Below are 26,446 nucleotides of genomic sequence, written 5' to 3'. Positions count from 1 at the left end.
TTTGTAGGTGCCCTTTTTGTTGATGCCCCCCCCCCCTCACTTTGGAAGTCACTCCGCCGCAACTGGGAGACCCTACCTAAGGACACTGGAGTCATGGCATAACCCCAGCTAGATGTAGCTATGCTACCATGATGAGTTGCTCAAACATTCAAGGATTTTTTTTCCTTCATAGTACCCATTTACCTGGGTGGAGATTGGCAAAATATGTAGATTAATGTTTTGCCAAAGGACAATAGCACTGTAAACAGTAGCAGGTTTTCGAAACCCGCACCATGTACTCCATACTTATTGACTAGACCATCCCTATTTTCTGAGAACTCGCGTACTTGAACCAAAAGACACAACCATACACTTTGTTGCCATATCACTGTTTCTGTAGATTTTTAATGGTAGTAGGGCTCACGGTGAAAATGTCCGCAGATGTACTAGGAATGTCGGGATGAGACATGGATCTTTTCTTAGTCGGTCTCTTAAGTGACGGCGCGAAAACTCTGCTGATATTGTCAGAAGTGACTGAATGGGACCTTGGCCTCATCAAATTGTTTATCATACTTCCCTCGGTATCGTCATAGGGAAAATGGAGGATATTTGAACCCTTCTTGCTTGCTTCTCCCGCCTTTTTCTTGTAGCGATTTTGCCGATCTTTGAGGACAAATTGCAGGCTAGAGCTCGTGGAGGACGCTATAGATATAGCCTCAGGATCACGATGCAGGAGATCTGCTTCTTTCTGGATGCTGGCCGCACGCATCTCGCCAATGTATATCCGTTCCTTGTCGTAGTAGACAGAAGCTGAACGGCTTACCATGGCGTCGGGGAGGGCGCTCTGTCGGACGAAGAAGGAACGCTGTTCCCTTGAGCGCTCCTCGACTCGTATGGTGTGCTCTGGTGATGACGGGCGATTCCACAACTTGCCGAGGTCAGCCCGGAATTTGGAGCTTGATGTAAGAAAGATGATGGGGTTGATCATGCAGGAGCTCTTGGCGAACATGGTCGGGAGCACCGAAGCGGACGCACTTATTTTACCGATTTTAGACGCCCATATACTCCCAACAGCGTACGGTGTCCATACCACGATGAAACTCGCCATCATCATGAAGCATATCTGAATGAAGAGATCATTGAAATAAATCCACATGAGCAGGAAAATTCAAGAAATATTATATGAGTAACATCCATTTCATATTTTGGCATCTATTTATAATCTGAAAATTTTATCTTGTATATTTGTATTGATAAAATCGTAGTAAATGGCTATATACATTATGCACCAACAGTGTCACTCCAATTATCAAAGCTTGATTTCCTGTCCTTTGTCCCTTACCTTTGTCACACGTGTATCAATTTTTGTCTCGTGTTTACGTAGTCTTCCAAACACAACAGCGATATCTCTCTCCTCAGTCCGCAGTGGGTCTATGCCTTTGATTCTGTGATCGAATAGGGACGTGAATTATTATGTCTTCCAACTTTATACAGACCCACATTCATTGTTCAATGGTAACTATACAAATTAAGCTTCATTCATTCATTTACAGTTAATTTTTCTGAGCTGAAAACGACTGAATCTCATCGGAAGCTGAGATTTGAATTATTGAATTTGATTTTGTTATAGGAAAGTGAGGTTTTGGGAAAGTGATGATTTCGTCCCAAGGCTGTCGCTGGTTTGAAATAATTTACCTTTGTCAATTTTGCTACAGATTTGCAGTAGAGCAGCTTAAAGGTGATGCAGGTACTACGTCCCAGTTGCAGGCCCAAAAAATAAAAAGGTTAAATTCAACGGCATTTGAAAGATAATACTTTAGAACCGCCCTCAAAACGAAAGGGCTTGCAAATATCTGTAAGTGGGAAAATAACGATCATTAGTTGTCGAATCGACTTCAGTGATTGCAATCACTAAGGTAAAAGTCTGATTTCCTGACCCTTGAATCAAATGGTAGTACGTTTTGTGCTGCGCAAAGATTTAATCAGTTTAATTTTGGCCAATTCAAGAATTGGGTTATTGATGTAGACATATATGCAGATTTACCCTTTACAGCTCATTTTATCTATGTTATTACCAAAGAAAAAAGTCAGTCAGTCACTCAAACGTGTCTGACAGTGAAGTCTAGAAAGTTAATGGGTTTCCTTGCATAATTTGAATATTAGGACACTGCTAACGTTTAAATTCCACAGATAGGACATACGTGACATGTTCATAATTCCTGCAAAGTTCTAAAACAATTGATGTTGGCTGCAAATGGGACATAGTACCTTTAACTGATGCATAACGTGTCTCGTTAACGGAGGACACCATGTGTCCTCTAAAAACGTGTCCCCTGAAATACAAGAGAGGGCTTGTTGGCTTGGCGGCAACTCCAAACTATTGTCCCTAACGGCATTAACCACACCTAGAACTTTAGTATATATCTGATGAATATATCAAGTTATGTGCCCTAACTACCTGTGAGCTTTCCTCAGACCAAATACGAAATGAAACATTAAGACACATTGAATATAAATATATTTTGTTCAGAATTCTTCATTACCTTGTGACAGGTTCGGTGAAGAAATGCCACAGGTAAAAATATTAGAGGTTAAAAAGGCAAGCAAGGGAGAGAAAAAACGCCTTAAGCGAAAATCCTACACAATCAATGTAGATATAGGTGTTTCCATTTTGCCCCCCCCCCCCCCCCCTGCACATTGCCCACTGCACATTTCCATTTCGAGCTGAGATAAAGAAAATCAGTTTTCTATTCCAATGCATTCTTCAGGTATAGAACAATAACTATTATTACCTCATTTCTGAGAGCACATTTTTTTTACCCTGTCATTTTTTCCTCTGACTTTTTTACCGCTGACATTTTTACCTCTGATTTTTTTTATTCCTCTGACCTTTTTACTTCTAACATTTTTACCTGGCGGCGGAACTGCCCTAAAGCTGTGGTCACAACCCCAAAAAGTATCCTAGTCGGCGGCCGGGCGGCGAGTTTTAGCCAATTTCGCCCGGGCACCACTTGTTTTTAGGGCATCGCTCGGTCGCCGCTGAAGTTTGGCGCGGAGTTAAAATTCGGCGGCGCCTGCTCACTTTTCACTCGTCGCCCAAAATATGCTCGGTGCCCGGGCGGTCCTCTCCCGGCCACCGACCTAATCGAGCATTCGCCGTCGAGTGATTTAGGTCAACAATTGAAACCGCCAGGTCAACGGCTGCCGAGTGGTCGCCGCCCGGTCCACGCTGGGAGATCAGTCGGTCACTGGGCGCCGAGTTCAAAATCGGTCGGCAGCCTTTGACGTAGCGGATCGATTTTTGACATAAATCGCTCGACGGTGAACGCTCGATTATGTCGATGCCCGGGCGGCGATCGTCAGAGCATCGAGCGGATTTTGGTGCCCCGCCGATCATCTGCCGGCCGCCGGGCAATTTCTTTAAAATTAGCCTCGTGGTGAGAGACCGCTCGGGAATCGGTGGGTAATCAGTCGGTCACTGCCGGGACGCCGCCCAGAGAAACTCCCCGATTTCGCCCAGTTATGACCTGAAATCGACCGGCGACCGACGGGAAATTGACAGAGCACCGCCCAGGCATCGCTGGGGCTCTACAGCCTGATCGACTTCTCCAAAAATCGTTTGGCGATGCCTAAATTCCAGCGGCGACCGAGCAGGCTACACACCGGTCGGTCGCCGCTCTGAGTTGTGACCATAGCTTTAGACGAGGCCGTTGAAAGTGAACACATACAGTACATGGATACAGTGCCTGTAGAGCCATCCCCATGGACCAAAGGTTTAGAGGATGAAGTAATTTACTGTCATGAACCTTGAACCCCTTGTCCATAATATTATATACACACTTTTATCAGAACTCACTTTTTAGCCACTCCAATGTAGCAGTAAAGCATGATGATAATTGGAATGATGAAAACGAAGACAACGCAGCATATTATGTACGTTAAATCACCAAGGCTTTTCCCATACCAGTTGATCGAGCACGACGTGCCAAATGGTTCGTAGGTGTAGCTGCTCCATCCAAAGAACGGTGTGATAGTCCAGAAAAGGGTGAAGGTCCAGATACACAAGATGGCTAAGCAACTCGTGGACGACGAAAGTCTCGGACCTGAGTTTGTGGTGTGCAAATAAAATGAGATAATCAATACATCAATTTGGATTGTGAGGCCTTCTGCGGTTTGCATCATTTTTAGTTGTTTTTTTCTTCTACATGATCCATGGCAGGATTCAGGGACGCCCCTAGAGCATTTTTTAAATGGGAGGTGTGACATCGCCTCCCCTTAGCCAATCAACATTTAGCTATAATTTTCCAGTTAGAGGTTTTATTAGTTTCTTCTTTGGTAGATAAATGATGAATTCCTCCTGTCTAAAAAAAATAAGATCAATAGCATGTTGGTTTCATTGGAACATGCTTTCGAGTGATGCCTCCCTCAACCCCATACCCCATTCCCCTTTCTCTCTCTCTCTCTCTTCTCCTCCCCCTACCACCCTGAAAATAAACTGATGTCCCTGCAAATACTTACGATGGTATGGTTTGACGATATAGATGTATCTGTAAATCGCAACAACCGCGTGGGTACTGATCGTACTGCATGACAACGCATAGACGCAAAAGCCGGAAAACTGGCACCCGATATCCGCAAACACCCATCTACCCCGGTACCCGGAAATCGCTGTGAGCGGATAACCAGCTACCGACACACCCAGGTCGCTGACGGCCATGTTCATCAGGAGGATGTTGACAGATCGTTTCCGGAATGTGCCATACCGACAGAGAACGCAAAGGACGGTGATGTTACCGATGGTGGATACGATTCCTGTGATTGATCAAAGGTATAGGTAAAGGAACGGTCAATGTCACTATGAACATAACGGACAAATAAAGCGGACAAAATATACAGTTCCTCATTCTACCCTCAACAATTGCTGTGGTAGACAAAGGAACATCCCTTCACTGCCATTAGGTAAAAATGTGTAGAACAGGTGTCACATGCAAATTCACCTGTTCTACACATTATTACATACTAGCAGTGAAGGGATGTTCCTTTGTCTACCACAGCAATTGTTGAGGGTAGAATGAGGAACTGTATATTTTGTCCGCTTTCTTTGTCCGTCATGTTCATAGTGTGTAGAGGTGTCGTAGATTAAGTTCAATGACAATACAAAGCTCAAGGGTTGGAGCCCTGGAACGGAACTTATGTTCATGAGGAAAGCATTATCTAAATTACCCCTCTCCATCCTGGTGCTAAATGGGAACCTGGTAGGATGCAAATGTTGAATGTGATTGGACTAGTTTGTGCACTGGAAAGTTTATAAGAACCCGTTATCATTATACAGATGTATCTGTCTCGTGATCATATTTTCTCTCAGCGTTGTGCGCTTCGTGAAAATGTACCCCCTTGGGAAAATATAAACCTCTTCAGCGGTCCAACAAACTTATCACATTTATCTCAAAGACTTTTTTTAATGAACCAAAGGCTAATTTTCTACATCCTTTTGTATAAACGTGTATCATAGAAATCCTGTTCCTATTACACATTTCGGTTCATGGGCAATGCTATTGAAATTGCTTTAGTTCAATTTTTCGAAGGTCTTTGAGATCGTGTTGAAAGAAGAAAATGAAAATGATGCCTACCGACTAAGGTCAGGTAGAGGGCGGTAAGCAGATATCCGGTTTGACTGAGTGGAGTGAGGAAGAGAGTGGGCTGCGTGGTCGTAGGGTCTGTGACGTAACTTTCCTCGGAAAAAGAATTCATTGTGGTCGAATCCGCACGAAATGAGTGGTCTCGCTCTGTAAATAAAGAATAATGGGGGGAAACAACAAATTTCGTAAATCTTCAGGGTCAACTTGAAAAACGTTTGAAAATTGAAATTAAAAATTAAAGAAACTCTTTTGACATAACCAACTGGGATGTTTTGGTATTAAGCTATTTGGAGGATCAAGAAGGTATATGAGAGAAGTTGGTTTCAAAACAATGTTTTGAGACTATAACCTCTCGCATGTTAATCCATATAAATTAATGTGTATTATCATTAGGTTATATTTGGTCATATTTTTGCTATTTTCTACATCGAATAATAAAATCACTCTAAAAAATGTCTGGTGATTTTATTTGAGAAATATAAACGTTAAATTACCTGTCCAATTTGTGGATGTAGGATGCTTGATCCAAGACAGGTCTATTGTACACAGTGCAATAGACCATTTATTTATTTGTTCATTTTACTTCAGTTTTTGTACTCATTCATTTATATCTTGCTGATTTATGGTGATGGAGAATGTTGTTGCTATGTTTTAAGGTCTGTAGCTTTACTAGGAATAAACAAAACAATCTGATAAAACATAAGACTGTAGCATGTTTTTTAACCGTAATGATCGGAGAGGTTCACAGCCGACATACATTCGTGTGTGGCCTTGACAATGTATAAACAGAAAGTTGTAATGGCACTACATCAGAGAGTAGAGATATCTAGAGATCATGCAGAAAACACGCTTTAATTGCATAAAAGCAAAATGTTAGTACAATCGTCCTGAAATGATCGCCATGGGATTACAAAATGCAGGACTTTAGCCACAACATGCAGAAAACGCGGTTCACGTCGGCAGATAATTGTTTTTCCCCAGTGCGAACTCGAACTCGAAGTTTGTCATGCACAACGCCTCAAATATGCATCGTGAATCAATATTTAAGCGCAGCCTGTTGATGCGAGTAATGCAATATTCATGATTTAGGATGTCAATTTTCATGACCTTCTCCCCGTCACATCATGCAGAAAGCGCATGAAGTACGGAATATATCATGAACAAAGGTGTAGGACGAAAATCATCGTGATATCCTTCCAAATCCCAAAGGAAAATTAGATAAATTTAATAATGTATCAATCATTTCCTGTAGTATTATAGACGTCAGAAAGTATCATGCTTCTCGCCCACCTACGAAAAATGATAAATTAAGCGAAATATCCTCCGCAATAAGATAGGAAATGTAATAAGCATAACTGCTCAACAAAAAAAAGCATAAGATGACAAAAGTCATATTATAATTGCAATCAAAAAGTGTTGCTGAGGATAAAGTTTCATATATATCTTCCATGCCAAGTCGTTTAAAAAGCAAGTAAAATTGCCTGCAATTTTAAAAAAATGGTAACGTAAAACTTTTTGGGGGGGCATTAAAAGGGACTTGGTGATGGCAAGCAATTTATCAAGATCGTCAATGCAGGTCTCGTTAATATTAAGGCTCATTTTGACATGAAGCTGAAAACCCTGGCCGTTTCAAATTGTCAATGTTTTTTTTTCGCACAACAAAGGCCAAACGCTTATTCACTTAATTAGCTAAAGTGTGAAGCGTTTGAAAACAGCTGCATTTACACTGCAACCAAAAATCGTCGGTTTTCTCACATTCCCGTTTTAATTCGCCGATAGTTGCAATGCAACTTTTACCGGAAAACGCGACGAAAAACCCACCTCTGGAGTGTGTTTTTTTGTTTGTTAAAATGCCGCCGAAGTGATTTGTTGCAGTTTAAAGGTAAAGACCAGTATTGTAAACGCCCCAATTTCAAAAAATGAAGTGGAAGCTCTCTTTACCAATCATGTGAAAGAATATGTTTTGACTAATACATGATGATAACAAATTTGCCGGGAAACCGCCTACTAATTCATATATTTGGTAAATTTGTTTCTCTCATGGTCTGTGAGAGATATAGGGTAGTCCCATATACATCTTTCTGTGTATAGTGCTTGTAACTTTACGAAGAATGGGCCAAATTTCTTATCATTTTGATGATTCCAGAACCTTGCAGATGCTAGATGCTAGATGATCAACCTTTTCTGATCGATTCCACAACGTTTCTTTCACAATGCAATCGCATGACCATAACTGGTCTTTACCTTTAAAAGCAGACTTGGTTGAGAAACCGGTTTTTCGTCACGTGACACTCTTCGCTTCCGCGCTAACGCATGAAGGGCATGCGTGGCACAGACGAGTCGCGCGTGCGCACTACTCACAAAAAAGCCGGCATGATCAAACTTCCTAGGTTTTTCATGGTTTGTCCCAGTAGTGTAAATTGGTAACAAAACAAAATAGACGATTTTTTTTCTTCAAAATGGCGTTTTGTTTAAGATGGCCCTATTATAAAAAATTAAAAAACAACACCGCGGTTTTAAACTGAACGAGAAATTTCAGAAGGCCCACGAGACAAACATAATCGTTCCTCTCGTGAGATGTTTATTGTGGTTTCAAGTCATTTCCTTGAGAAAACTTCATCGCCACAGAATGCTAAATCCATTTTATAACCGAATCGATACTCCCGTAACCAATCCCTAATCTCCTTCGGATTAAAACTTATCCATAGCGCAGAAGCTTTCTAGCTGTCTCTGAGAGATTTCAATCAATTACAAATTCTATTCCATCATTATTAAAGGCTTTAAGATGATACTGAGTTCGATCGTGCAATTGCAGTGTGGAAAAAGCTCTGCTTGAAAGCATTGGGGAAGGTTGGTTTTAAAAATTGAAATAATTCGAAATTATTGACTCATTCTTGCTCAAAGCTACGTTCACTGCATGCACACAGAAATGTGTATAGTGGACTATTCATACATGTGGCATGAACGTTTGGTCCAAGCTTTTCACCCCTTATGTCCCGGGACCCTTTTTCTGTCATCTTTGTCCAAGCTGACGTAAAATGGATGGGAAGAGTCACAAATCATTTTCACCTTAATCAAGACTCAAACTTCCCTTTAAACTGGCCAGTATATTATGTAAAAGTGTCCTATAATGCAATATATCTCGGTCACTGCGCTCGATCCTTGGCATTATGATGAATACATCTTTTGAAAAGGAAATCTGAAGGTCTTTTTATTTTAGGAATTATTCTGAAAACATAAAGAACATGTCTATTGAAACATTAAAAATAAGTATTTCCTGTGTATTTAGTGCCCTAAATTATGGTGGCCCTGAAGGGACATCGCGAATAGACTAAATCGTGAAAAATATGCGATAAAATTCACGATATCGTCAATTTTATCGCATATTTTTCACGAAGAAATTCACGAAATTGACGATATCGTGAACTTTATCGTGAACTTTTCACGATGAAATTGACGATATCGTGAATTTTATCGTGAAAAGTTCACGATATAAAGTTCACGATATCGTCAATTTTATCGTGTACTCTATCGTGTACTCTATCGTGTACTCTATCGTGTACTCTCCTGACGGGTGCTTCGTAAACAAAACCAGCCCTAGCTGGGGGAGACAGAGAGAAGGAAAAAAGGGAAAGGGAAAGAGAAGATAAAAGGAAAGAAAGAATAATAAGAAGAAAAGAGGGTAACGGGGGGGGGGGCGAAGGGCTCTTGCCTCCTCCTCACTCCCCCCCCCCCCCCTCCCTGCCAAAAAATAAATCAGAGAGAGAGAGAGAAGGGAAAGGGAAAGGGAAAGAGAAGATAAAAGGAAAGAAAGAAGAGGAAGAAGAAGAAAAGAGGAAAACGGGGGAAGGGCGAAGGACTCTTGCCCCCCCCCCCTCCCCCCCCCCCCCGCCAAAAAATAAATCAGAGAGAGAGAGAGAAGGGAAAGGGAAAGGGAAAGAGAAGATAAAAGGAAAGAAAGAAGAGGAAGAAGAAGAAAAGAGGGAAACGGGGGCAAAGGGCTTTTGCCTCGTCCCCCCGCCCCCCGCCAAAAAATAAATAAAAGGGAGAGAGAGAGAAGGAAAGGGAAAGAGAAGAAAGAAAGAGAAAAACGAAAAAGAGGGAGAATAGGAAAGAAAGGAAAAGAAAGAAAAGAAAGGAGGCAAGAGCCCTTCGCCCCTGTTTCCCTCTTTTCTTATTCTTTTTCCTCTTCTTTCTTTCCTTTTATATTTTCTTTCCCTCTCCCTTCTCTTTCCCTTTATGGCGGGAGGGGGGAGGGGTGGTAAGAGCCTTTCGCCCTTCTCCCGTTTCCCTCTTTCCGTCTTCTTCTTCTTTCTTTCCTTTTATATTTTCTTTCCCTTTCCCTTTCCCTTCTCTCTATCTCTCTCTCTCTCTCTCCTATTTATTTGTTGGCGCGGGAGGGGGGAGGAGGCAAGAGCCCCTCTTTTCTTCTTATTCTTCTTCCTTTCCTTTTTTATTCTCTTTCCCTTTCCCTTCTCTCTCTTATTTATTTTTGGCGGGGGGGGGGGAGAGGCAAGAGCCCTTCGCCCTTCCCCTGTTTCCCTCTTATTCCTCTTCTTTCTTTCCCTTTCCCTTCTCTCTCTCTCTCTCTCTCTCTTATTTATTTTTTTGGCGGGGGGGGGGAGGTAAGAGCCTTTCGCCCTTCCCCCGTTTCCCTCTTTCCTTCTTCCTCTTCTTTCTTTCCTTCTTCCTCTTCTTTCTTTCCTTTTATATTTTCTTTCCCTTTCCTTTTCCCTTCTCTCTCTCCTTATTTATTTTTTGGCGGGGGGGGGGGGGGGGGAGTGAGGAGGAGGCAAGAGCCCTTCGCCCCCCCCCCCGTTTCCCTCTTTTCTTCTTATTATTCTTTCTTTCCTTTTATCTTCTCTTTCCCTTTCCCTTTTTTCCTTCTCTCTGTCTCCCCCAGCTAGGGCTGGTTTTGTTTACGAAGCGCCCGTCAGGAGAGTACACGATAGAGTACACGATAGAGTACACGATAAAATTGACGATATCGTGAACTTTATATCGTGAACTTTTCACGATAAAATTCACGATATCGTCAATTTCATCGTGAAAAGTTCACGATAAAGTTCACGATATCGTCAATTTCGTGAATTTCTTCGTGAAAAATATGCGATAAAATTGACGATATCGTGAATTTTATCGCATATTTTTCACGATTTAGTCTATTCGCGATGTCCCTTCAGGGCCACCATACTAAATTGTATTTTCTGAAATACAAAATATTCAATTTGTGTTGCTCGCTTGCTGCGCTCCTTCGCAGAAAAGAGTAATCCTACAAACAAAGTAATGCCATAGGAAATACCATTTCATTCCGATATTTCTGCAAGCTTGTGCTTTTTTTTTTTTTTACATTTCTTGCTTTAGATTATAAAGTTACATTCCATGAAAGTTTAAAATGTTACCCTCTCAGAGGTATACACACATCGCTCCTGGTGTAAGTTCCAAATTAGTATGATCTTTCAAATGCCATTGGAATTTTAACCTTTTCATTTTTTGGGCCTGCAAATGGGACATAGTACCTTTAACAAGGTTCCCACATTCAGAAAGCTATCGTAATCGCAAACTAGCTCACTTTGAAAAAGTGACCAGTTCTGAAATTCAATCAACACAAGCAGATGTTACTTTTTCCCCATTTGACGTCTACAAACATTATTTAATCACCGAGAACGTTTATTATCCCCACTACGATGGTAACTTGTCAATCTTTTTTTTAATGGAGATTTGACGATGCAACGCTCCCTAGCTTGCACCTGCCAGAGATCGGCGCCGTGGGGCAGGGTGCCGATCGAATCCCACATCTGGTACCCTATTCGTTAACGAGTGTATTCTCTTGTGACGTACGTAGCCACGTGAGAGATTCTATCGATCAAATCCCACATCTGGTACCCTATTCGTTAACGAGTGTATTCTCTTGTGACGTACGTAGCCACGTGAGAGATTCTATCGGTTAAATAACAGTTTAATTAGACAGGAGAGACATTACAGTTTCTGACTTGCGCTGCAATCAGCTAATTCATTACGTTTGTTAGAAAGAACTCGCATTTGCAGGTCCTTTTTTGTCGAAGATTTAAAAGAGAAATACAAGAACACAATCTAGATAGTTTTCTTGTGTACTAGTATATCACACGGGGTTTTAGAGGGTAAGACTAGTTGGTTGTGATCCCTGCTTAAATCCCCCGACTGAACGCGTTTTTTGCGGAGACAAGTGAAGTCAATTGGTTAAATTTATTCGAGAGCAGCTGCCATTGTCGAATAAGACGACCTGAGAAGTATTCTGTCAGAACTGCTGTAGGCCTCAATCAACTAATTGCATTCGTCGCTTGTCCAATTCAATCTAAATACATACCTATTTAATATTGCACAGGGGCGTAAATCCCGGGGGATGGGGGGCTGCATCCCCCCTGGCTTGAAGTAGGGGGTGGCCTGTACAAACATCCCCCCTGATATTACCAAAAAAGAGAGAAAAAAAGGAAGAAGAAGAAGAAGAAAAAATGTGATTGTTTCAATTTTAGCATAATGCATGAGAAATTAGTTGTTTTTTTTAATGTATGTATAACTGTATAGCCTAGTTGCGCGACGTGCGCGAACAAGCACTTCATAAACTTCAGAATAATTTTTCGTTATTTTGCAAGGTATTATTATAGCCCAGACGTAAAGTGCGCCAGCGCGCGAACGCTTAAAAAGTGCAATCATGTACAGTAGATGCCCGACCCCCCCCCCCCCCCCACTTAGTGTTATTTAGGGTACGCGTATGCTCGTTCCCTCCCTTTGAAAGCACCCCCCCCCCCCACCCTATCTCAGTACTGCCAACATTTCTGAATCCCCCTTTCGCCGGCTTTTCGCTGGCTTTTCCTGTCTTGGAGACCCCCCCCCCCCCCCCCCCCCAATTTCAGGTGAGCTCTAGTCGATCGAGGGGGACTGGGGCCAATGCTTTTTCTTTTCAAAATGAAATAATCCTGAATGAGCTTTCAAAGCTAGCAGGAATTTCAGGAATTTAATCTCGGGATTTGATCAATTTTTCTATGATATTCAAGATATTTTATAACCTCCTTTTTACATTTCTCAGGAGTCCAAAAAGAGAGAAAAAAAAACCCAGCCCCTTTTTAAAGAAATTAAGAATCGAGAATGGTACAACGAATCGTCTTCTTTCTCTAATGATTTCATGAAACGTAAAAGCTTAGGCGCTTCGCGCAGAAGGGGGGAAGGGAAAAATTGAATTCCAATGAGGATTAAAAGTCGAGAACGGTACAACGAATCGTCTTCTTTCTCCAATGATTTATTGAAACTAAAAGCTTCCGCGCTTTGCGCGGGAGAGGAGGGGGAACTGAATTCAGACGAGGATTAAGAGTCGAGAACGGAACAACGAATCGTCTTCTATCTCTAATGATTAAATGAAACGTAAAAGCTTAGGCGCTTCGCGCAGGAAGGGGAAGGGAAAAACTGAATTCAAATGAGGATTAAAAGTCGAGAACGGTACAACGAATCGTCTTCTTTCTCTAATGATTTAATGAAACGTAAAACCTTCCGCGCTTCGCGCGGGAGGGGGGGAAACTGAATTCAGATGAGGATTAAGAGTCGAGAACGGTACAACGAATCGTCTTCTTTCTCTAATGATTTAATGAAACGTAAAAGCTTAGGCGCTTCGCGCAGGAGGGGGGAAGAGAAAAACTGAATTCAGATGAGGATTAGAAGTCGAGAACGGTACAACGAATCGTCTTCTTTCTACTTCCGCGCTTTGCGCGGGAGGGGGGAATTGAATTCAGACGAGGATTATTTTCGAGAACGGTACAACGAATTGTCTTTCTCTAATAGTGTTTGTTGTTTGTTCGTTTATGTGCGTGTGTGTGTGCGTGTGTGTGTTGTGTGTTTGTGCGTGCGAGATCGCGCGCGCTTGCGTACATTAGTGTGGGCGTGTGCTCGTGCTAGTATGTGATGGCTATCGCCGATCACCCCCCCCCCCCCCCACTCCTCAGTACGGATTTACGCCCCTGATATTGCATGCTTACAATTAGTCACTGCTCTTTTGTTTTTGTCTTTCCCAGTTAGAATCTTGAACAGACACTTTGTTTTTGTGTCTCATCAGCGCCTTTGATTCCCCCCCCCCCCCCCCCCCACTCAGTGTTATTTAGGGTACGCATAATTATGCTTGTTCCCTCTTTTTGAAAGCACCCCCTACCTGAGGACTGCCACATTTCCAAACCCCCCTTTCGCGGGCTTTTCGCGGGCTTTTCCTGCCTTGGAGACCCCCCTAAATCATGAAAAATGCTCGATATACCCCCCCCCCCCCCTAAATTCGGAATAATTTCTCAGGAGTCCAAAGAGATGAGAGAAAAAAGAGAAAAAAAAACCCTTTTTAAAGAAATCTCCGGGTGAAAAGTTAATACACCCTTTTTTTTTACAATTCTCGGGCCGGACTTCGTCGCACGAAAAGTACCCCTTTACCGGACATTTTGGTAACACGCATGGGGTCCGTCCGTTCTCGGAGTGGGGGGGGGGGGGCTGGGCTTTGATTAAGCAACTAGATATTGGCGCTTTATAAATTCCTGGATTGGATTGGATGTTTTGATACCAGTATCAAGCTTATATGAAGATAGTGAAAACCGAGCGAGACACTTAAAGGTAATACAAAGTTTTGGGAAATTTAAAAAATGGGTGGATAGTGATTCTTTACAATTTTCATATATTTGGATGCCCCTGTGGGTGTATTAGAAGTACTAGAAAACTTAGCCCCTAACATCTGCTTTCGAGAAAAATTGAATATAATAATTTACCGCTGCTCCCGGTAAATTTTGATAAATTTCAAATAGCGCCTACGGCCGTACAATAGTAGCTGCGACAATGAAAATCTCAGAATATGTAGTTGAAATATATAATTTCCAAACGGGAATAGCTAATCGGTCGATTTTAGTCGAGAAACATTGTTTTATAACTTAATTAATATCTTGACCTTGAGAGGGAGCTATACAACATAAAGAGTTTATCATTTACAATTTCATAATTTTAGACTCGATTTGAACCGCGACAACGATTACTTAATATTGTAGGATCGCTTATGCTTCCAATATGTTCATTTGAACCAAATTCATCACCCTATACCAAAACTTTGTATTACCTTTAAGTATTTTACTGTTTGACATTACTTACTTGGAGTCATCAACACAAATGCCGTTATAATGTTCAACGCAGGTCCAATTTACCCGACACTTTGTGAAAACCCTATATCTACCAAAGTTCACGTTCTAACCATGCATCTTCACCTGATCTTCCGCTTACGTTTCACGAAAGGTCGTGTAACACGACCACCCGACCGGACGCGATGACCCGATGATTCGTATTAAACCCTTGTTGTGAGGTTTGTTTCCTATACTCTAACGATTACTCGTAGAGGGACGGGGGTAGACCCCTAATACAGTGGGGGTTTTTTTCTCCAATTTCGAGTTTCCCCTGTGTGAGGCAAACTCGCGAAGCGAGCCTAGGCCTCTTTCTCTAGGCACTAACTTATATGATTTGCGGAAAGAGTCAACAGAAACGGTTGACAATTTACATCATTCAGCAATAATTTAATTTTGTCTACAAAATGGTTCATTTCCGCATTTCAAACAATGTGCAAACCATGATGAAGGTTATCTAAATTCAATAATAGCCTTTAGTTTTGGATCGATACAGATTCAAATGCGGATGAGAGAAGTCAAAACGTCTTTTTTGAACGAATAAAGAAGTTTATTTAGCGTCGTGGAAGCGAGCCTCTTTCTCCAGGCACCACTGCACTTTGCAGGAACAGTCAACAGAAACGGTTAACATTATTTAACGGATAATCTACTTCTGTCTAGAAAATGAGTGGCTCATTTCCGCATTTCAAACAATGTGCAAACCATGATGAAGGTTATTCAAATTCAGTAATAACCTTTAGTTTTGGATCAGTACAGATTCAAATGCCGATAAAATGTGAAGGACGTCCTATTCGAATAAATTAATGTACACATGAAGAAGTTTACTTTGCGTCATGAAAAATGACATTCAAATCAATTTGGAGATTTTTAGGCAATTGCACATGAAATTCCTATAAGTGGATTAATAAAAATGCAAATAATTAGAGTTAACAGGAGTCTAACACATACAAACCTTCCGTCGTGTAAATGACATTCAAATAGCTTTGAAAATATATGATCTATTGCAAATGAGTTGCGAATTAATGAAGAGGGCAATAATTCTGAGTCAGAACATTTTCATCTAACAGAGAATAGTTTACTTTGCGTCGTGAAAATGACACTCGAATAGATTCGATGGGGATCATTATTATGGGCAATAGCAAATGAGCTGAATTAAGTGGCCTTTTTGCTGCACTGTTGCATTGAATATACTAGTATTTCGTTCTTTCTAATTTAGAACTATCATAGGCGTAAGAAGCGGGGGTAAGGAGCTAGCTACCTCCAAGAATGTCCGAATTGCTAATTTTCGGGCAACCGCCACCACCAAATTCGGAGAACCACTGCCTGATATTCTGTCAGCTAAGTTGTCTATTTGTATTAGTTTGTATTATGGTATAAATAATCGACTGCTATGAGAGGCTTGGCTGTCTTATAGGCTCAAGGGGACGTTGCATCCTCCCATGACCTCCCATGTCTTTTTTTAAATACCGAATTGAAACAAAAATCTACCAAAAGTTCTTACCTTATCCTTTTTTTAGTAAAGATTGGTTAAAACATCACGACAAATCTGAGACACTGTCTGTTAATCTTCGCTGGAAAGATGACTGAATGTTGCAATCATTTGTGAGTCGCAGACAAGAAGCACTGTATGATATCCGCGCTCGCACAAACTAAGTTTTTTTACACGTAAACCAATGGGGATCGCAGCAAAATTTTACTATTTTCTCGGTACCCAGAATCTTGCGGGAATCTCACTCATGAACGTTTATATGGTACTGGTATTGTTCGTTTCTTTACGGGAATGGCTAAAATCACGACTCCAATGTCGACCAATCAGATGACTAGATTTCTAAAGAGAGGTATATGATACAAGTTATGAAAACGTCGCTATATCAATACGTATTTTCACAACGCAAATCATTACATAACTCCCCATCATTTGCGTCATGCCTATTTCTGTAAAAACGATGCATTTGGGTTAGACACTTCGACCTCCCAATGAATTATTTTTAATACAAATCACCCGCAATCCGCAACCTCCATTAATTATATGACCCCAGGCTACTCTTAGCTCATTATTATTATTAGTCAGGTGGGTCTTGTGATATGTAATGAGCATACTTTATTCCACACGATTAATTTCTCTGGAGGTAGATCTTCTTTGTATCCCCATTCCATGGCAGATACAGAGTTCTTTTGCCGGAGGGGGGGGGGGGCCAACCCCCCCCCCCCCCCCGCAAAAAACCCCAAAAATAAATAAAGTGGAGCAGGCAACAGAATATGATATATTTATTGCGGTTGTCTTTTTTTAATCCAAAATGATCATACAAATAAATGATATCTATATATATTTTTTTAAACATATCTTTAATTGCCTCTATATCAAGAATTGTCTTTTGAAGAGCCCCTATACTTTCTTCCTTCCCCAGATTTTACAGAATTCTCCTACCAATTTTTAGTTTTAAGTATCCATTTTCTCTTCAGCAAACTTATGGTGAATAAAGGTATTTAATGGTTGTTCACAGAAGAGCATCTTAGGAGGAAAAGTCTTATTTCCCCCCCCCCCCACCCCCCCACCCCCCCCCCCCCCCCCCCAACGTCGTACCCCTTTCTTTATGTCTTTTTTCCTTTCACTAATCTACCTGGATCAAGGCAGGTGCTTTTATCTGTGTTGTCATCTGGCATCTGGCGATTAAGGTGCCATTTGGCGATTACGCGGCCCGGTTCATTTGTCGACAAGTTCTGTTTTCGGCGTTTTCAGGAGGCCTCAGTATGTTTCATCAAAGCTCGTAAAGCCCCACTGCCAGTCGCGGATCCAGAAAAATTCGCTCAGTGGGGGGGGGGGGCGGGGGGCGGGGGGCGGGTAGTGAACCCCCCCCCCCCCTTGAGCGCCAGGGGTAAAAAAAAAAGGTAAAAATCACGTGTTTTTACATGATTATTTTCTCAAGGGGGGGTCCGGCCCCCCCCCCCCCAACTGGATCCGCCACTGCCCACTGTACTACTTAGAGCATGGGGATTAGACCTCTCTGTAAGGTCACTGGCAAGTGGTTATATCATCAAATCAGCTCTTAATTAACATAAGGGTAAGGGGACCATGGGGGACCATCGGTTACCACTTAGGCATTGTTTGCTGTATAGAGGGTGCAAGTAGCTATAAGTAATTCAGTGGGGCTTTAGGAAGAATGTTCGGTGTTTTTTAGGAGGCTTCAGCCTGTGTCTCCAAAACTCTAAAGGGATTCGTTTAACATTTCCAGCTTTCGACCACATTTGCGATTTAAATTATTACTACCTATTTTCCCCCCTCTTCGGTTGAAGAAGTTTCGGTGACTATTGCAGTAAAACGACAAGAAAAAAGAATTTCTCAAATGGACGCCATTAACTTGAGGGGAAAAAAATTCTCTAAGTATTTCCGAAATCATCGTGATTTCTCTCTAGATAGGATCTTTTTAAATGTTTGCAAAGAAAAATGACATTTGTAGCCATCAATCACGTATCTTTATTAGTAAGGGGATAAATGCACACAAAAGTTTTCCATGACCTCTGCCAGTATAGTTGTTGTTGTTGTTGGTAAATGTTTAATGGCGTTCATTCAGTAATGAATATATACGCCATAAATATCTTCAATTTTATAAGAAAATCAGTTATAGTCTTCATAAGAAAACTGAGAATAAAGATTTGTAATGAAATAATTAATTAATAAGTAACGCAATTTATTCAGAGTCTCTGGATGGTTTGCAACTTCGTGTTTCTGCTTTTTTAAAGTTTAATCTGGTCAGCCCGTATAGTAACTAGTAGTAGCTCAACAATTTGACTTGATATTTTTCCAACTTTTTCCGATTGCAGATTATTATAATTTCTCATTAGATACAATCTTTCTATTTTGTTCGCAAGGAAAAATTATATTCTTAGTCATCAATCACGTATATTTATTAAAAAGGGGATAAAATCAACATATATTTTCCCTGATGAATTTTGATTTGATTTTATTTTATTTATTTATTCGCCAGTAGTTTAACAATTTGACTTGGTTTTTTATTCATTTATTCACGACTAATACTTCGATTGACTTTGTTAGCTAAAAGCTGTTTTTTCAAAGGGTATAAGCCAAAAAATGAAAAGATATCGTTCCAAGGTTTCGAAGCAGCCACTGTAAAACACTTTTCGGTAGATGAGAGTATCGATATGGGAATAATTAATTTATATGTGTCAGTTGTTGAGCGAAGTTTTCAAGCTGGTGTGAAAATTCTGAGGGTGTCATTAAGATATTCTGATAATGATTGTCAATTGCATTTGCAAAGTCAAAGATAAAGTTCTTATGATTATTTTAAACTTTCACACTATAGGTCCGGTGCAGATTATGCGAAATTATGTTACCAAAAACACGTACCTCCGTTAATCGCGAGTTTGAGGATTGGTAGTAATTTCATATCTAATAGAGATAAATGCAATCATGATTTTTTTTTTGGTCATGATTTTTAACTTAGTGTATGTTTTTAGCTACCACAGATTGAATGACCTGGGGGGTGTTTCACAAAGATCCTAAGTTCAACTTATATCTAAGTTGGACTTAACAATTATGGAAAGCCGTTAGCATCTTTGAAAATATTTTATGAAAGTTATTTTAAAAGGCATAGAATATTGATTCAAATCATTCATATTTTCTATTATCAAAATTTTTTTAATGTTCTTGATGTGGAATTTATTTAAAGTCTAAAATACTTGAATTTTCGCCTTTGAATATATTTCATTTTAAGGCTACAAATGGCTCTCCATAATTTTTAGGTCCAACTTAGAGTTAAGTTCAACTTAGGATCTTTGTGAAACACCCCCCATGAGTTTACATACATTAAACAACGAAAAGACATGAGAATACTATACGGAAGAAAGGTATGGCAAGGTTGACTGATTTTGCAATGTTGCTTGTAGTAATATTTCTCATAACGTATTCCCTCACCCTTAAAGCAATTTCTTTGTCATACATATTTCTTTTTCACTATTGTTTAATATTATATGTAACTAATCAAATTACATTTTTTGTCATATTTGAGCAGCTGTGTTTTCATAGCGCATTCGAGAAAAGAAAAAAGACAGGTGATCGCAATTTACTTATTGTATATAAAAAAGTGTAACCATTGCTATCTGAAATTGACTGTTAGGGCGTGCAATACAACATTTGTTAGACAACAAAGGAGTAATATATTTCCCTATGGAAATAACAATCCTAGGGAAAATATAACTCCTTCCAAAACTGTTATATTAAACACCTTATACGTCAATATTTGTATAATTATTTCAAACCTCCCAATCGTAAAAAATATAATTAATAATTCATATCACTGTTTAATATCCGTATTGCACAATCTAGCGTCCTTGCCCTCCATACAGATAAAATCTATTGCTCCAATTTCGCTCGAAAGGACAAAATCAGTCAACTTACTCCTTCGTTGTTTACACGAGAGTTAGTTTCGCTTGCTTTGACAGTGGTGACGTCGATTCCTTGTTCAGAATTTTTCTTTCCCTTTTTCAGATAAGGCAAAAAAACCTCTCTCAAATGTGTGAAAACACTTCTCTATAGGCAAACTAATTATGAAAATCTAAGATGACTCGGCCCCCTTTTTACACTGTCTATACCTTCTCTCCTGAATCTTGATACTACTTTTTACTCTGCTCATGCGCTAAATTCGGCCTCGATATTCACGCTGAATAGATTCTGATTACTTAGGGAAGCAAAAGGCGAATAAATGGATCACATGTTATCTAATGCCGCTACTCCTGATTGTGAACCACATCGTGCGCACAAGGTCTACCGTATTGATGACCTGATAAAGGTAATGGCGTAGGTACAGGCTGCCCGCGCATGCCCTTGATCGCATTGATAAAAATAGTTTTAAAAAGACTTTCAACCAAAGGCAGTTTCATTACCCTTGTGTGTCACCTATACGGAACATAAAGTACTGCATGTCGTGATCCGAACGATTTTCTAATCATGTTAGAAAAGAATGGAGAAAAAGAAAGGGTGAAGGAAAAGACATCGTAAAAAGTCAGCTGACTTTCTGTCATCCACCCGTACTTAAATAGTATTGTTCTCTTGCATTTCATCAAATCTAATATACCCCCCCCCCCCCTCTATGACATCATTGCCCCCTCTATGGTGGACACACGTTACGGTACTGTATAAATGTGTTTAGATTTATGCATATTATTTTGATCACGTACGATAGCATGTGCCCCCGCCTAGCTCACCTCAAAAACCCTTCTAATCAGATATTATTTCCGCTGGCCTTGTTCAATCTGATAATGATGCGCTAATTAGCGTTTACAAGGTAATACACGAATGAAAAGCAAACAGATTCCTATGGAGAAGTATAATCATGATAAAAATATTTTTCCTGATTTTTTTTCTCCCTTCTATTTTGTGAAAGCGGGAGAAGGTTTGTTTGAATAAAAAAAACTTGTAGTTGCTTCGTATTCTTTTGAGATTCACTCATGCGAGCTGGAAAGCAGCACGATCTCCCCGACCTCATCCAACCCACCGTATGATAATCATTCCTCCTACCTCTATCGACATTTCTCTCCCAATGTACAGGGACGGATATCTAATCTTTGTAGAATCATATGACGGATCACTTCGTTCCGGAGTGGAAATCTACGATTGAAATAGTGCTATGTACTCTCAAAATAGAATAGACCTACTTTAAACCACTTCCATAGAGTGGAATCCACCAAGCAGGCGCGGATCCACGGGGGTGACTGGCCTGGCCCCCTGCCCCCCCCCCCCCCCCACCAAAAAAAAGAATTTTCTCACGAATAAGCCCCCCCCCCAAAAAAAAAGTGCTCTCACCCACCCCCCCCCCCCCCCCCGCTTATTCACCAGCTGGCTGAGTCGCAACTAAATATTTTCTCACGGATTGCCCCCCCCCCCCCTCTTGCTACCGGCTGGATCCGCCACTGCCACCAAGTTACGTATATTGATCACTCTTCCTACTTTCATCGACCTTCCCCTATTGGTGTTAAAGGGTGCAAACAATCCAAATATGTTTTTTTTTCTTCAAAGGGCTCTTTGGGGGTAAAAGTTATATGACAAGCGTTTCTACGAACCCTTTTAAAATTTCATTTCAAAAAGGGGACTTCCCGATAATATGCCCCCTAATGATTAAGAATGCGCGGTCTACAATACAAAGTTTCTTTATTTTAACATTAATTGCACTGAAAATTATATAAGTAACACTTTTCCACGAAATAAGGACTTATTTTGTAGTCAGGCTTAAAAGGATAAACTTAATTAGACAAGTAATTAATAGACAAGGCTCTCTATGCCGTCGACGAGTAAGTCAAAGAATTAAGCCGCCAAACTCAGTATAATATCCATGAAAATAATTTTTCTTCCTTAAAACTCACTCTTCTTTCATCTTCCTAAAGGCCGGGGCCTGGTGGAGTTCTTACACACTTTTTCATGTGGTATATACAGTTAACAAATAAATTATTCATACCCTTACTAACTTTGGTAATCTTTGAAGTATTTGAAAAATTGATTTGTCCCTATTTCCGTTTCTTGAGAAAGTGGCATATAAAAGGTACTATGTCCCATTTGCAGGCCAAAAAATGAAAAAGTTAAATTCCAACTGCATTTGAAAGATAATACTAATTTAGAACTTCCCTAAAAAAGGTGGGGCTTGAAAATGTCTTGAAGTGGGAAAATAACAACTATTAGTTGTCAAATCGACTTTAGGGCTATAGAGCCCAAAAGTAATAGTCTTGATTTTCAGACAATTGTACCGAATGGTCATATGCGTTTTATGCTGCGCAAAGATTCAATCAGTTTAATCTTGGCCATCACAAGAAGTGGGTTATTGATGTAGACAAATGCTCATGTACCCTTTACAACTCTTTTCATGTATGTTATAACCAAAGAAGAAAAAGCCAGTCAGTCACTCAATAGTGTCTGACAGTGAAGTCTAGCAAGTAAACGGGTTTCCTTGCATAAATTATGAGGACACTGCTAACGTTTAAATTTCACAGATAGGACATACATGACATATTCATAATTCCTGCAAAGTTCTACAGCATTTGAGGTTGGCTGCAAAAGGGACATAGTACCTTTAAAGCTAACATCTAAAAGTATTCAATAAAAGCCATAATTCAACCAGGCCACCTTTCACTTTTGAGTTACGAAAAGCACAAGGAACATCAAATTTATAGGGATATCGATATTTTGTGTTAACTGTACGCAAAATATATACCATACCTTCAAAAAAGAAATTCCATCGAATTCAAGATTGTGCGGTAAGAAACATGCGTGCAAAGAAATGAATAGATGTATTTAGAAATTTGTCATCATCTGCCACCAGGGTCACTAATTTTGTTTGAATTGCAGTTGACAAGGAATTTGCTAACAGAATGGATGATTATGTTAATGAAACGAAGCATAAAGGAGTGTGGCCATTACCCATACTTCTTTTAGATCCTATACTTAAAATGTTTTTTAAAAAACTTTGTTTCCCTTTCCACAATTCCATCATACAGCATATCCATTTGTATATATATATATATATATATATATATATATATATATATATCTATATATATATACAAATAATTAAAGAAATAATTTTCATATATAAAAAATAACAATCATCACGACCGAAAACTTTGTGGCAGATAAAAGCAAACATTTATGACCAAATTAGTATTTTAAATAATAAGAAAATACCAAACATGAAATGCATGACCATATTCGGGTTGGCACATTTCCAACACTCTCAAAATATTTTCTAATGTGAAACCATTTCTTTATCAAATTATTTTCTCCGAGATTTTTGTTTGTTTATGTATTTTTTTCATTTCATAATAACGTTTTACAGCTGATAAAATTATATCAAATAAAGGTAGTTGATTTCATTATTTGGCTAAAAGTATTTCTTGTCTTACAACCATCAGAATACAATTGAGTGCATTATTATTGCTACCGCAAAATCCGAACAATTTATTTTGATTTGTAAGTATGATCCTTTCCCCCGTTTTACGAAATATTCAGAACTCAAATTTCGACCATACTTCATTAGAATAGTTACAAAGGCAAAGAACATGTATGATAGTTTCATAATTCCTATAACAAAAAAGTATACTTCTTGCAAGCCACTACACCAAGGTATCCTTCATATATAATATCATGTTTAAAATCTTGATTTGAAACCACCTCATGTTCATATCTATTGTTGACTGAAATGTAACAGTACAAACCCCAAAATTCATCTTGAACATCTAAACAACTTGTTCACTTTGTGAGAGCTTTACATTATTTTACCTTGTATTTTAGAAAAGATTGATAAATATGTAAACAACCAACTTTTGTTTTGACCACAAGGTGCACGGCTTAGGGAATGATAGGTTCTAAGGCCTTTTTCTGAAATAATATGAGCCCATATACAAGTGAAAAAATAGGTTTGGGGCAAGAATGAATTTAACATGAGGAAAGCTTTCTAACTGAGAATCAATTAAAAATCTTCTAACCCTTGATATCTTCAGACATTTAGCATGAATGTAAATATCAATCCTATTAACACTGCCTTTATTATAAAGAGTTGAAACATTTGTTCTCTACGGATTTTATCAGGTTTGTTACCACATATAAAGGCATGAAAAGAACGATCCATGTCTTTCATAATTTGCGAATTCGGATCTGGAAGTGTAAGCAATAAATAGTTCAATTTTGGTACCAACAAAGATTTGACTACATTTATTCTAACGGGGACAGTGAAGGTTCTTTTAGACCATGAAATAATTTGGCGTTTTATATCTTTAATATTTTCAGTATAATTATGATTGACAACCTCTACTAAGTTAACCGAAAAATCTATTCCTAAGAATCTCGAGTAACCTTCTGATACCCGAATTAGTATGTGCTCTGGCAGTAGCTGTTTTTTGCAGGCTCTACTTTTCCCAATCCATATCACATGAGTATTTGTGATATTGATCTTATGATTTGATATTTCCTCAATATCACCCAATATTTTCAGTGCGCTCTGTAAATATTTTTTTTTTACCGTTAAGTGTCATAATGGTGTCATAATCATGCGTATTATAGTAGTAAACTATCTTCTCCCCGATGCAAGCCAATTAAATCATTGCAATATCTAATCAAAATTGCTGATATTTCGCTTACAAGTAGAAAAAGTTATTGCGATAATGGGCCTCCTTGACGACACCCTTGTCCTTTAGTAAATCTCTCTGTGCAAAAAACGTTTACTGTGACACAAGAAGATGCATTTTCATAAAAATAAATGAATCTAATTTTTCAGTGATGACCCAAAATTTAAAAAGTCATGAACATTGAATAGAAACTTGTGATATATAATCGAAGGCCTTTTCAAAATCAGTCATCAACAACATGCCTGGTTTATCATTAAGTTTGGTGTTAATAATATATCATAAAGTAAACGAATATTTTCTCCTATAAAATGGCCTTTCAAAAATCCTTTTTGTTTCGTATGTATCAAGTGTTGCAATACATGCTTTAATCGATTAGCTATGCACCCAGATGCTATTTTGTATATAACATTTAAAAGTGAGATTATTAGTTTTGTTTATACAACACCTACGTGGATCCTTGTCATTTGATTGGAGGATTGTTGGTCACATGATATTCAATAGATGTTATATTGCACGACCGTGCATTTTTGGTTATATGCCGACTGCGTAACACTCTGCCGTGCGCGTATCCCTGTGTGCATCTGACGCGAGGGCAATCTGAATGTATGTAATCAAGAAGGCTTGACTCCAACTTTAATAAATATAAGGAGTAAAGCATAATTTGTTGATTAACGTTCTATTAGTTCTTCACTGATGTTGTATAAAAACAAATAATGAATGTTTTTCATTCGTTCAATAGTGCAAACATTTTCATTCGTTGAAAGATTAACGTTAATTCTATTCAACTCGGCTGACTCCTCGTTGAAAAGAATGTTAATCTTTCAACTCATGAAAATATTCGCACTATTGAACTCATAACCATTCATTATTTGTATTCTAGTAAACGCAATGAGAATGATTACAAAGACATGATCAAAATAAGAGCATATACTTTTGTACTTACCTAAAATATATTCAATCGAAAGAAATGAGTTAATCAAAATATTTTTTGATTATCTAATAAGACCCTCTAGCTCCAGTGAGTGGCTCCAGTGAGCGGATTGTCAATACATCCGAATAAAAAGTAAGTATCAGCTAATGGAGCCATTTAATGATAGGCGGTAAAAAGAGACACGGCAGAATTCAGCAAGGCGTGAGCAGTATTGCGAAAGAGAATTTCAGGCAATATTGGCAATATCCTTCCATGCATGTTTTACTTTTACTTATGAATTTTTTAAAAAATCCAATGAAGCTGATACATGAATTTTGCAAAAAGCATTACAAAGCTATCTTCAGCAATCTCGTAACACTCTTTAATCTCAAGGGCAGTTTGCCTCGTCGTATTACCCGATACAAATGATAAATGATATTTCTACTTACTATCCTCTCGAATATGCTTCCCCGCCTTTCCAAGTTCTTGCAATCTTTTATTCAGGCTCTCAAATTATCTCTCAAGTCTTTCAAAACCTAATCACAGTTTCGAAGAGTATGGAAACACTGACATCAGTCACACAGTCATCTTTGAAATGGAATGTGATGCCGAGAAAAACA

At 39.3% G+C, this 26,446-nt stretch overlaps 1 protein-coding gene across 1 annotated transcript; it reads right to left on the bottom strand.

Moving 5' to 3' along the window:
- Window positions 1-52: 52 nt before the first annotated feature.
- On the bottom strand, window positions 53-26,446 carry LOC578047 (rhodopsin, G0-coupled). The gene is made up of 6 exons (XM_778236.5): window positions 26,276-26,446; window positions 5,610-5,765; window positions 4,498-4,791; window positions 3,836-4,082; window positions 1,322-1,424; window positions 53-1,102 (listed from the first exon to the last, which is right to left on the bottom strand). Exons 2-6 carry the CDS (start codon window positions 5,728-5,730, stop codon window positions 365-367), a joined length of 1,503 nt encoding a protein of 500 aa, XP_783329.4. The 5' UTR covers window positions 5,731-5,765; window positions 26,276-26,446; the 3' UTR covers window positions 53-364.

Source organism: Strongylocentrotus purpuratus, unplaced genomic scaffold (assembly GCF_000002235.5).
Source record: "Strongylocentrotus purpuratus isolate Spur 01 unplaced genomic scaffold, Spur_5.0 spur5_scaffold_8, whole genome shotgun sequence".
Classification (NCBI taxonomy): Eukaryota; Metazoa; Echinodermata; class Echinoidea; order Camarodonta; family Strongylocentrotidae; genus Strongylocentrotus; species Strongylocentrotus purpuratus.
This window is presented reverse-complemented; position numbering and strand designations above follow the sequence as displayed.

Bases quoted from the DNA above. Each gene is read 5' to 3' on its own strand.
- LOC578047 (XM_778236.5), bottom strand. From the start codon at position 5,730: ATGAATTCTTTTTCCGAGGAAAGTTACGTCACAGACCCTACGACCACG. The intron at 1,425-3,835 runs GTGAGTTCTGAT...ATTCGATCACAG, and splicing joins TACATTGGAGTGGCTAAAAA to AATCAAAGGCATAGACCCAC. The intron at 1,103-1,321 runs GTAAGGGACAAA...CTCTTCATTCAG, and splicing joins TTGATACACGTGTGACAAAG to ATATGCTTCATGATGATGGC.